Source organism: Panthera uncia (genome assembly GCF_023721935.1).
Source record: "Panthera uncia isolate 11264 chromosome C1 unlocalized genomic scaffold, Puncia_PCG_1.0 HiC_scaffold_4, whole genome shotgun sequence".
NCBI lineage: Eukaryota > Metazoa > Chordata > Mammalia > Carnivora > Felidae > Panthera > Panthera uncia.
This window is the reverse complement of record NW_026057585.1, coordinates 71,770,950-71,783,535: the sequence shown is the minus strand read 5'-3', so window position 1 is coordinate 71,783,535 and position 12,586 is coordinate 71,770,950. Positions and strand designations below refer to the sequence as shown.

At 47.5% G+C, this 12,586-nt stretch overlaps 1 protein-coding gene across 1 annotated transcript; it reads left to right on the top strand.

The window, feature by feature from the left end:
- The first annotated feature begins 1,513 nt into the window (after positions 1-1,513).
- On the top strand, positions 1,514-7,615 carry ZNF691 (zinc finger protein 691). Its single transcript, XM_049617349.1, has 2 exons — positions 1,514-1,554; positions 6,103-7,615. The coding sequence occupies exon 2, from the start codon at positions 6,112-6,114 to the stop codon at positions 6,970-6,972; it is 861 nt and encodes a 286-aa protein (XP_049473306.1). The 5' UTR covers positions 1,514-1,554; positions 6,103-6,111; the 3' UTR covers positions 6,973-7,615.
- Positions 7,616-12,586: the final 4,971 nt, after the last annotated feature.

The window sequence follows — 12,586 nt, the reverse complement described above, 5'->3', positions numbered from 1 at the left end:
GGAAAAAGGTGGATGTTCCAGGCTGAAGACTGTCAGGCCAGAAGAATTCTCTCTTACTAGGAGAGGGTCAGCTTTTTGGTTCTATTCGGGCCTTCAACTGATTGGATGGGGCAGGCCCACATTAGGGACAGCACTCTGCTTCACTCACTCTACCAATTTAAATGTTAATCTCATCCGAAAACACCCTTCCAGAAACAGAATAATGTTTGACCAAATATATGGGCACCCTGTAGCCTGGTCAAGTTGACATATAAAGTTAACTATCACAGTGCATGGGTGAAATTTTCTGTTTGCTTTTGTACATGAACGAGAAGTTGTGGGGAAAGGCTTTGGACTGGTAACAGACAAGCACATTATGGGATTGGTTTTTGAACAACCTTGAATTCACCCAAGCAAGCTTTAACCACAGTTAGAAATAAAGCCACAGTTTTATTTCTGATCTGCCTTCTCAGTATTTTATTTATATCAATTTATAAGCAATAGTGTGTGTGTAGGATTTATATTTCACTCACTCATATTCAGTTTCAAACATACTTTCCTGAATATCCTAATCTAATTCCCATTGTTCACACTGGCTGCACCCAAGAGAATTTACCAGCCGGAAGAGAACTGACATTGTGGAAGCAGAAGCTTTAACTCATTTAATCCTTAGAACAATTCTGCCAGGGATTTTATGGGGGAGGAAAATGGTGCTCCAAATGGCTAGGCGGTAGAACTGGTATTATAAATGTAGATTATCTAGCTCTGAAGACAAGAAATACCGTGCAGATATGAGAATATTGGATTAGGCTTTTTTTTTTTTTTTTTTTTTTTTTTTTTTAAGTAAACCTTGGGGAAAAAAATCCTAATCCTGGATACCTTAGAAGTTGTATTATGTCGGATTGAGGAATGCCAGGTTTATCTATGTAGGACCGAGAAAAAAAAAATCCCTGTGCAGGAGCGTTGGGAGACCCAGAGGCAGCTCCTTGCACAGGAAACGTCTAACTTCTCACAAACGGATTGGGTTAGTGGATCTTTAAAATTCCTCCTAGTTCTCCAATCCTTTGATTTTAAGGATAAACCTCGCGTGAAGCGCGGAATTCAAGGCTTCACGGATGTCTACAGGACCAAGGGTCACCAATTCAAAGTAAAGAAGAAACTGAGTTCATGACACTTGGAGGTCATGTAGGTTAGCTCTAGGTTTTCTATTACTTCCCAGACGGGTGGTTAAAACTACGTTGGGCTTTTCTCATGTGAGCGTAGAAGGAGATCCGACGACCTTGGAAGGGAACACGGTCTCCACTTGCTCAGTTCTAAACTTCGCAAATTTCTTCTCGGAGTCTACTCTCTTCCTCAGGACTACAACTCCCAGCAGGCTTTGTTTGAGACCAAAGCTTATTGGCGAGCCCGCCTGGGTTTCTTGCCTTGTGGCACCCAATACAGCCAGTGGGAATGAAGGATCCTCCTCAGGACCCAATCCTGGAGGTGTAGGGCGGGTCCTCTCTGGGTTCCGGCTCCGGCTCCTCCCCCGGCCCACAGAGGCAGCGCTGTCCCTGATCGAGCGGCGGGAGCGAGGTGGGTCCTGGGTGGGCCCGAGGTCGCGGGGGAGGCGGATACGGCTTTGTGGGGAACTCTGAGCATGGCCCCTTCCCTCTCTCCCGGGAATTAGAGGCTGTGGCTTTGCTCCCTGGACCCAGTGGGGAGCAAATGGGACCCGGTGGTCCCCCCCGCCCCGACCCCTGGTCCCCGCCCTTGGCCCGCGCGGCCAGGCGGCTGGCCTCAGCCCTTATTTCAGGCCCTCCTGTTGGCCTTTCAGTCCAGCCCCCCCTGGCACTGACCATACTTCTGGGGCCAGCCCCTCCCCATCTCCCTAGCCTCCCGCCCAAGCCAGTCCGCTACTCAGAACCCAGCTCCTGTCCTCTGGGAGGCGCGTATCCTCGACTCCGCCATCGGCTTCTCCCCGCTACTTACAACCCAGCCTCCTGGCTCCCGCCCCCTGACACCTCTGATTGCAGCCTGTGCCTCCTCTCCCCAGGTCATCTCCTCGGACCCTCGGACCCCTATGGCCTCCTCTAACTGACCCGTTATGCAGCTCCCCGATACATTTCCCTGTTGTTCAACACCTTGTCCCTGGTCTTTCCAAGCTCTTCTCTCCCCATTGCCTCCCACTCCCTACCCCTTGACTTGACCCTAAAGACCCCGAACTTTGGCCCTTCAGACCACTTTCCAGCTTAGCCCCTTCCCTCTAACCCAAGCCCTTGACCTTCAGCATCTGTGATCACCAGCCCCATCTGCTTGGCTCTTATTTCTTAGTCCTGGTCGCTTCACCACTGCCCCCAGTGTCTCCCACCTTGCATCCTCCCTGTCCCCTGGGCCTCCTGGGAAGCCAAGACTGATGGGCCCTTCTCTCCCCCAAATCTTTGAAATGTGACCTGAAAGTGTATCTGTACCTTACTTGTCACTGTGTTCTTAGTAGATGGTGGTCTCCCCATCTCTCTGTAAGTCCCAATCTTGCTCACCTATCCTGTAAGTCCTAGCTCAGATGCCTCCTTTTCCATTTAGCGGCTCGTCCTTGATCTCTTCAGGGAGCCGCGCGGGTGTCACCTGAACTCCCGAACTCCTGTGCCACTGTTCTTACTCCTTCCTCCTTTCCTTTCCTCCCCACCTCCCATCTCCCCCACTTCTCTCCAATACTAGTGTCAGGCTTAAAAGCACTGGCTTTGGAGTGATGGGCATAAGTCCCAGTTTTGCTACTCACTTGCTGTGTGCCCTTGGGCAAGTTATAATTTCTCTGAGCCTCAGTTTCCTCATCTCTAAAATAAGTTGTGTAAATGAAATGCCATGATTTGTATATAGTGTTCAGCCCAGGGCCTAGCATTTAGTATCAGCTTAAAAAAATGTGGACTATTATTATTGGTTCCTGTATAATGTGCCAGGTGCTGTGCGAGGCATTGAGGAACGGTACAAAGGTGACTGAGGCACAGTTCCTGTCCCCTTAGAACTTAACCTTCTATACCATATGACAGTGTCTGGAGTTCATGGCCTGTTTCCCTGAACTGTGCCATAAACTGAGGGTAGTAACCATAATCCTAAATCTTTTTTCTCTTCTTTTGATCCAGCATTCAGTCCTGAGGCGAGTCAGAGCTTGGTACATTATAGGTGCTCAGAAGAGCAGGATTGGAAGTGAGAGGGGGCCATGTCGCCCCCTGCATAGACAGAGGTACTAGAGCCCTAGGTGGGGTGGGCAGGGCTGGGGCTTGAATTCAGATCACATCCTTTCACTCATACATTCAAAAAACATTTGAGCACTGCCTTGTGCTGAAGAGAGATTTCCAAAGTGGCCTAGTCCCTCCTTTCCAATGACTTATAAATTTCTAGTGAAGCCAGATAATGTTAAAAGATAATTGCAAATCACTGTAAAAGCAAGTACGTACAAACAGGAGTCTGTGTTTGCATAAAGGTGGAAGTGGGCAGGAATCAAGAGATTCCTGAGGAACAGAAACAGACACAAGCAAGCCTGAAATGGGTTCTGGAGACAGGCCTGGCCTTTACTCAACTCTTTCAACAAATATTTATTAAGGACCTACTAGGTATGACTGTCAGTGCTTTAGGAACAAAGACCCCGTCCCTCATAGGACTTCTGTTTTAGCAAGGGGAGGCAGACACTAAATAATTGACATAATAGATAAATAGAATGTTCGCAGGTGAGAAGTTCTGTGGGGTAGGGGGATGGGAATGTGGGAACGGGGTTGTAATTTTTAAAAGGATTGTCAAAACTAAATAAGCGTCAAGGAATAAATTGTTTTTGATGTTTACTTGCATTTTTGAAAGCGAAGCAAGCCTCCTTCACCTCCCTTATCTAGATTCTTCAAGAAACACTCTCAAACAAGGACTGGGAAACTATAGTTCAGCTCCTTTTGTCTTAAAGTTTTATTGGAACACAGCCACACTCATTCATTTTTGTATTGTCTACAGCTGCTTTTACGATACAACAGCAGAGTTGAGTAGTTGCCACAGAGATCCTATGGCCCCAAATATTTACTGTCTGGCCCCTTCCAGAAAAATTTGCTGGCCTCCACTCAAAGATTTGAGGCTCTGTCCATATTGTACATTTTAGAATGTATAGTTGTGTACCATTTTTTACCTTGTACCATTTTTTTAATTAGAAACATTTTTTTTTCTTTCCTAACAAGATCACATAAGGGATCTTTTTCATTCTTGTGTTCTCTGCAGGGCCAGGACATGGTGTCCTCCTAAGTCCCATGAGGGACAAGGTCTTTGTTCTTCTAATGTAACCCAAATTCCTAAAGTAGCAGCAGTCATATCTAGTAGGTCCTTAAGATATATTTGTTGAATGGATTGAGTAGAGGCCGGGCCTGTCTCTGGAACCCATTGTCCTCAACCGTGGTAACGGTAGCTGTCATTTGCTGCCACGCAGCATGCTGAGCACGCCGTAGGCATGCAGGATAGGCGGGTGTCACAGGGTTAGTGATGTGGGAGTTGAGGCTCCCGGTGCTCGAGTGATTTGTCCAGTTCTGTACTGTGTGCCACCATCGGGATACGACCCTAAATACAGTCAGCGCCCCTTCCGTTACGGCTGTTGTGTGTTCCAGAAGTACTTGCTGACTTGAAGGAATCCTCGGTCTGTCATTTTCTACCATCGCTGTCCTTTCGGTCTCGCTCCCACCCTCATCCCTTGCTCGTGTCCGCCCGCAGTATCTCCGCCGGCCCACTGCACCTTCTGAAGTGCTGCTATTGCTTTCGGGCTCAGAGGAAACCCCACGCCCGGCAGAAGTACTTCATCCCTCGTCCCCTGTCCTGGGCTATAGGAATGCAGAGGAGTCTGCGCAGCTGAGCAAGCATTTACCGATGTTTGCATAAGTTGGCGCTGTGTGTGTGTGAGGAATGTGGTTTGTGTCTGTTTGTCTTGTTTTTTTGTTTTGTTTTGACTTTTAAAAATTTTTATTATTTTTAAAGTTTATTTATTTATTTTGAGAGAGACAGAGAGAGCACAAGCGGGGGAGGAGCAAGGAGAAGGAGAAACAGAATCCCAAGCAGGCTCTGCACCATCAGCGTTGAACCTGACGTGGGGCTTGAACTCACGAACTGTGAGATCATGACCTGAGCTGAGATAAAGAGTCAAACGCTTGACAGACTGTGCCACCCAGGCACCCCAATGTCGGTGTGTCTTTGTACATAGCATGTGAGTGTGTGTGATTTTGTGTGGTGTGACAGTAGAGCTGTCTTTGTGATCGTGTAGCCATGTATGTGGCTACATGCTTGGGAGGGCTATGTATGTACATGGGATGTGTGTGGCTGTATGGGGCTATATGTGGTATGCAGGTCTGTGTATGTGGCTGTGTGTGGTATGTGTATATGGTGTGAGAATGTGGTTGAGTGTGTCTGGTATGTGAGTATGGCTGTGTGTATATGTGGCCTGTGTATGTGGTTGTATATGGTGTTGGAGAGAGGAAGTGGGCATTGACCAATCAGAGCACACGGCCCAGACCCTGCAGTAGGTCTTGGAGGGCCCAGATGTTAACCGTTAGTTGCTAGGTTAGGGTGAGTTCCAGGGAGGGGAAGGGTGGCGGAATGTTTAAGAGGAATCATGCTGGGCCTTGTACACAGCTAGGAGAGCCTCAAGAATGAGAGGTTCTATTCTGTTCATTCTGAAAGCAGGGAAATGGAAACTTTTCAGGAAGTTTTTTCAAAAGAGATCACCATAAAAGTAGTTTTAGTTAGCTTAGAGTTAGGCAGGAAAATGGAATTTTACCCAAATGGGAGCTCCTTTACTTGTACATGAATTATAGTCTAGACTGTCATTTTTCAATGATATTGAGAAAAGTGACATTCGCGTTGCACAAGTATCTGTTGGGCATAGACAAAGCGGATGCCTCTTTACTCTGATGGGCAGCTTTAAACATCCGTGGAAGTTTGTAAGTTTGAACCTTGAAAGTCAGTAAGTAAAGGCATTGCATCCAAGTATTCCAGTTAATTGAGGTTATTTCTAATGGATGTTCCACGGGGAAGGTGTACACCCCTTTACCAGAACAAGATTCCCTGTGGTCTAGCCTGACCCAACACCAAGGAATAAAGGTGTTGGCCATTTGTGTTCATTCTCAGGGTTCAGAAATGGGCAGTGAGAAGGAGAAGGAGCAGAATCCAGAACAGCACCTGCCTGAGGAAGGGGAATGGGGTAAGCCTTGGAGAGTGGAGGACTCGGAGGGTTTTCGGATCCCAGATGGAGAGAAGGAGCATGAGCAAGAGAGCCTGTCAGAAGGTCCACGAGAGATCCACCCAAAAAAACCGTTGCAGAAAGTCACCGACCCCGCCAGAGAGCCCGGGGGCCCCATGGCTCACCCAAGGCCCGAGATCGACGAGAAGCCCTTTATATGTGCCCAGTGTGGCAAAACCTTCAATAATACCTCCAACCTGAGAACACACCAGCGGATCCACACCGGCGAGAAACCTTACAAGTGTTCTGAATGTGGCAAGAGCTTCTCGAGAAGCTCCAACCGCATCCGGCACGAGCGGATCCACCTGGAAGAGAAGCACTACAAATGTCCCAAGTGTCAGGAGAGCTTTCGGCGGCGCTCAGACCTTACCACGCACCAACAAGATCACCTGGGCAAGCGGCCGTACCGCTGTGACCTCTGTGGCAAGAGCTTCAGCCAGAGTGCCACGCTGGCGGTGCATCACCGGACGCACCTGGAGCCAGCGCCCTACATCTGCTGTGAGTGCGGCAAGAGCTTCAGCAACAGCTCCAGCTTCGGTGTGCACCACCGCACGCACACGGGCGAGAGGCCCTATGAGTGCACCGAGTGTGGGCGGACCTTCAGCGACATCTCCAACTTTGGAGCACACCAGAGGACCCACAGAGGGGAGAAGCCCTACTGGTGCACTCTGTGTGGGAAACACTTCTCCCGGAGCTCCAACCTTATCCGCCACCAGAAAACGCACATGGGAGAGCAGGCTGGGAAAGACGCCAGCTGAAGGACAATGAGGGAGAGAGAGAGAGAGAGAGAGAGAGAGAGAGAGAGACCCCAGCCTAGTGTAGGAAGATCTGTAGGATCTGCTGCTGCCCCCTTGACCTCAAGCCCCTCCTCCCACTTTGGAGAATGGTTTCCTGTTGCCTCTGAAGCCAGGATCTCCAGGAAGTCCTGAGAAGGGACCCTTGAGTAAAAATCCCTGCCCCTTTCCAGGCCAATTTCTTGCCTTGGAAAGTGGGAGGATCCAGTCTTGGCTTCATCTCCTTGGGATGAAAGAGAAGTAGGATAGGCTTGGCACATGCTCCTATCATTAGGGCAATCATCCCCTGGCCTTTGAGGAAGTCCCTGTGAGGTGGCATCACTGTCTGAAGGTCCTCGGAATTGTGTATGAAATGCTCGGGGCACATTGCAGTGGCTGCCAGTTCCCATCTGCTGGGCCCCACCTGTGTTGGGGGGAGCAGCCTTCCCAATGGAAGGGGCCTCCTTGGCCTGGAGAAGAGGTCTGGCCCTGCCTTAGGAATGAAAGGGAAGCCCTCAGGGAGCCTTGATCTAGGGACCTTCACAGTCCCCCATGTTTGTGACTTGTTCCCCCCACCCCACCTCCATCTGTTCCTAGAGTGATTAGCAGTAAAACTCTTCAATGAAAAGGACCTGTGTACTTATTTGGGGCATCAAGGAAGTGGGAGCTGGGGAGGCGGCCATGCTGCAGCCTCTCTGGAAGGGGGTTGAATTCCAGGAAAGACAGAATGGGTGGCTGCTCTGAAAAGCAGAGGAAAGCAGGCTGGGTCTCTGGAGCCTTTGAGCAGGAAGGCAGAAGGAACCCACATATGCTGTAGATTCTACAGGTCACATTACATCTTTGTGTCATTGACGTTTGCTCAAGGGAATAAGATGAGGTAACAAGTGAGGAGAAGTGAAGTCAATTGCTGTGAAGTTACACAGCAGGTATGTGGTGGAGCCAGAGTTCACACTTGAGCCTCCCTTGATTCTGAACTGACGCTCTTTTCATTCCATGCACCTACTGGCTTCTGAAGGAGGATCCACTTAGGGGGCCGGCCTGGGACCAAGTGAGTCCCTGGAAATGGGAGCTAGTGGGGCCTTCTGGTGTGGCCCTGGTTCATTTGCTCTGTGGGAAGTCAGTGCCAAGTATGAGAACCTTTCCTCCCTTAGATTCTTGATTGACATTTATTTGTGTCTAGGAAAAGTGATAAGTGTTGGGGAGTAGGGGTGAGGGCTGGGATGAACCCGCGATGAGGGTCTTTGCCTTTCGTAGCAATGGTTTAGTTCCCAAGGCTGGGACAGCTTGGTGGGGATCCTGCCCAGCTTCCTGCCCTCCTGGTTTCGGCCTGGCTCCACATGCCAGATTTCCATGTTTTCTGACGGCAGTTGAACATTCACCCAGATTTCCTCCAACACATAAAGAAGACCCTTCTCTACATCTCTTGCCAATCAGGTCCTGCTCTTCCAGACCGAGGGGCCCTTTTCATTTGTAACCAATTGCCAGAATGTGATTCTGGTACCGGGCTTAAAACTGGCACCGTCTGTGACCTGACCTATCACATGGGATCCTGCCACCCAGCCAGAGACAGATGTGCTAGCAGCTTTGTACTCATTATGTTGAATTCTCACGTAACCCTGGGAAGTAAGAATTACCCACATTTGACAGAAGGAGAAACAGGCTGCCAGAAAGTGACTTGCCCAAGATCACATGGCAAGTAAGTCGCAGGGGCAGGACTCCACCTACTTCTGCCTAAACCCAAAGCCTGTATTCCAACTATAAAAGAAGACTTTCCAAATGATTCCCTGACATTTGTAGGACACTACAGTTTACAAAGTACTTTTTAAAAAGTTTTTATTTTAATCACCTGGTGCTCGTCACGACAAGGACACTCCTTAATCCTCATGACTTGTTTCACCCATCCTCCCCTTGCGTGACCTTCAGTTTGTTCTCTACAGTTAACAATCTGTTTCTTGGTTTGTCTCTCTCTCTTTTTTCCTTTTGCTTGTTTGTTTTGTTTCTTGAATTTCACATATGAGTGAGATCATACGGTATTTGTCTTTCTCTGATTTATTTCACTTAGAATTATACTCTCTGGCTCCATGCATGTCATTGCAGATGGCAAGATTTTATTTTATTTTTTTAATGTTTTTTATTTAATTTTGAGAGAGCACAAGCAGGAGCAAGGGAGAGACGGGGCAGAGGATCTGAAACAAGCTCTGTGCTGACAGCACAGCCCGATGTGGAGCTTGAACTCACAAACCGCGAGATCATGACCTGAGCCGAAGTCGGGACGCCCAACTGACTGAGCCACCCAGGCGCCCCAAGATTCCATTCTTTTTCATGGCTGAATAATATTCCACTGTATATACCACACCTTCTTTATCCACTCATCAGCTGATAGACACTTGTGCTGCTTCCGTATCTTGGCTATTGCAAACAGTGCTGCTATAAACATAGAGGGGCATGTATCCCTTTGAAATAATGTGTTTATGTTTGACAAAGCACTTTTATTTCACATACATCTTTCTGCTTCTTCAAAATCTGCGTACAAAATATTTTAAACATATAGTCACCCAAACTTGTATGTATGAATTGGCACACTCCCTAGTAATTAAAGTTGCCATCAAACACCACAGAGCACCCGTTCTTGGGCACCTGTTACCTCTGATCTCCACAACTATCCTGTAAGGTAATAGTATCCCCATTTTTTAAAAACATTTTTATTTATATAACTTACTGTTATTATTTTTTTAATTTAGAGAGAGAGCTCATGAGCAGGGGGAAGGAGAGAGAGAATCTTAAGCAGGGTCCTCACTCAGTGTGGAGCCCATGAGGCTCGAGCCCACAGCCGTGAGATCATGACAGCCGAAATTAAGAGTAGGATGCTTAACCCACTGAGCCACCCAGGCACCTCTCCCTATTTTTAAGATGAGAAAATTCTGAGATGTTAAATGACCTGACTTAATGACTATGCTGGGGTTCAAATCAGGTATTTATGATTCCAAGGCCAAGCTCTTCATTATACTCACTACCAAGCTAGGTCTACTGGTCCCCTGTCTGGGGAGCTTGGTATCCTTCCAGACCTACGTAGAGCCTTAGTAACAGTTGCTGTGACTTTCTGGGAATCTCTGCTGCCAGTAAAACCCAGGATCAGTGCTCGAGGCACTTGCTTTGATCTTGGGACAGGACTCGCCAATCTCATTTGCCCCTTTTTGACCAAGTTCATAGGTTATGGTTTCTGCACTGGCCCAGACTTTTGAGTCCTGACTAGCCCATTTATCCACTCTGTGACTTCCTTTTTTATTAACTTCCCTAATTTTCTCCTTCGTTCTCTTCATTCTCTGAGTGCAGGAGATGGGCACAAAAACCTAGAGTTACAGTGCAGGATGATATGGGTCATTATGGTTGTACCCAGGGTGCACTAGGAGCACAGGGGAGGGCCTTACGCTGGCCTGAACTGGACATTGGAGTCCAAAATTGAATAAGACAGTCCTTCCTGCAGGGAACTCAGAGGAAGAGAAACTCTGCTCAGAACAAGGTATTGGGGGAACACAGGTGGGAATGGCTAGCTCTTTGGAGGGAAGGAAAAGGTGAGACGATGATTGAGTCTGGTCTTAAAGAATGAATAGATGTTTACTCAGGCAAAGAAGAGGAAGGTTATTTCAGATGGAAGGGAAATGGCAGTGTTTTAAGGAACAGTGAAATGTTTAACGTAATCAGAGCGTCCTGTGTGAGGAGGAGATGATGGTAAGGGAGGGACCAGATGGTGAAGGCTGTTGGATGCCAGGATAAAAAGTTGTGGGCTGTAGACAACGGGATTTTCAAGCAGGTGAATGGTGTGATCATTCAAGCTAGTGTGGAGGGTGAGCTAAAGGGGTCAGGTACGTTGGAAACATGCCAGGTGCCAGTTGGGGGCCCTCCTGACCCACAGAGAGTTCTGTACGATTACCTCAGAGTCTTGCCAATTCCACAGGATGGAAAGTCCAAACCCTCCACCCAATTCCTGCAGATTCCTGGAACTCATGCTCTCACGGCCTTTTGCCTGAGGTTCCTATGGTCTGTGCAAGTCTGTTTTGTCCCCATCAGTCACAGAACGGAGCATCTTCCCTGGCTTCCCCAGGAAATTCCACCACAACAAGCATTCTGTAAGTTTAGAATCCCTTTGAGAGATTGGCAGTCTTGGGGAGGGGTTCCCATCATGGCATGTCACTAGCTTCCTCTCCTCTTTCCTCCCATCGCTGCCCTTATCCTCTCTCTCCCAACTGCTCTGGAAACTGCAGATTGTTTTACTCCATAATAAAAAGCTGTTTGGCTTTTCTCAGCCCCTGATGCCAATCTGCGTACACAAACACATCAAGGAGCTCAGCAGAACAAAGGCCTCACCATTTAACAGCATATGCCTAACCCATAAAGTAGTTGCAAAAATAAACCAACAAATACCCTTGGAGATTCACAAAGTAGGTAAGCATATTAAAGGTTCAAGACTCTAGTCTGAGCTCAAGTGATTGTTTCCCCTTCCTTCTGAGACCTGGCTAAGATAACTGAAAAGGAATAGAAACACATAACAGCAAAGAGAATGGCAGGGAAGAGGAGTGGCAGGTGCAGACCTCCAACAGTTTCTAAAAGTAGATGACACACACTGATGGCTCAGCAGAGTGGGAGGAAGCCATGGCCCAGAATTCAGGCATGGAAATGAGAGCCAGTCTTCCCGGCAAAACCACAGAGAGGCTCTGAGTTCATGGTTGGCAGGTACTAATGACAGACAGGAGGAGTGGGTCTAGAAACTATACTCTCCGTAGAAAGTCTGTGCAGCTGCACAAGTCACCTCCCTCTTACGTCCAGAATGGAGAGTAACTAGCACTTACCTCCGGACAAAAATAAAACGTACACGGCAAGACCCCAGAAGGCTCATTCTATAGAAATCAAATCTGGTGTTTCATATAGTGTTGATACCCCAGAATAAAACTTTTGTCATTGTGACATTTACAAACCCTCTCCCTACCTCATCCCCCAACAACCCATCCACTCACACTACAGAAAAACCTCCCAGAAGACCCCACTCAGCTTTCCTGTTCAAGGGGGTGACCTCTCAGGGAAGCATAGAGCAACAGAGGAAATACACAGCAACTGAGGGAGCCAACTCAATTACTGAGATTAACCAACTAGATCTGTCATTCCATAAACAGGCAACCAGGAGGACCAGAGTTATGAAGACAGCTAGAAGCATGAAAGAGAGAAGGGGAAACAGAATAAGTGACTCCAGACAACAGAAAGTTATAATGTAACAGTAAAATCTTTAAAAATTCTAGATATATCTTCAGGAAGATCTGGGAAGTTACTGCCTCCATAAAACAAGAAAGGTCACTAGTGGCAAGGACCAGTTGGAAAATAGGAAATACCTTTGGAAAGTTAAACATATGACAGCTAAATTAAGATATTCAAGAGACCACTTGGAAGATAAAATCAAGAAAAGCCCCAACAATGTAGAGCAAAAATACAAAGATAAGGAAAGAAGAAATAAAGCACCTAGAAGATCAATCCTGGAAGTTCTTATGATGAAGACTGCTAGCTGTCCTCCAAAATCTGTTCACCCATTTTTTTTTTTTTTTTTTGAGCA

What these genes read in the sequence shown, in the direction of transcription:
- ZNF691 (XM_049617349.1), top strand. Translation starts at nt 6,112, where the DNA reads ATGGGCAGTGAGAAGGAGAAGGAGCAGAATCCAGAACAGCACCTGCCT.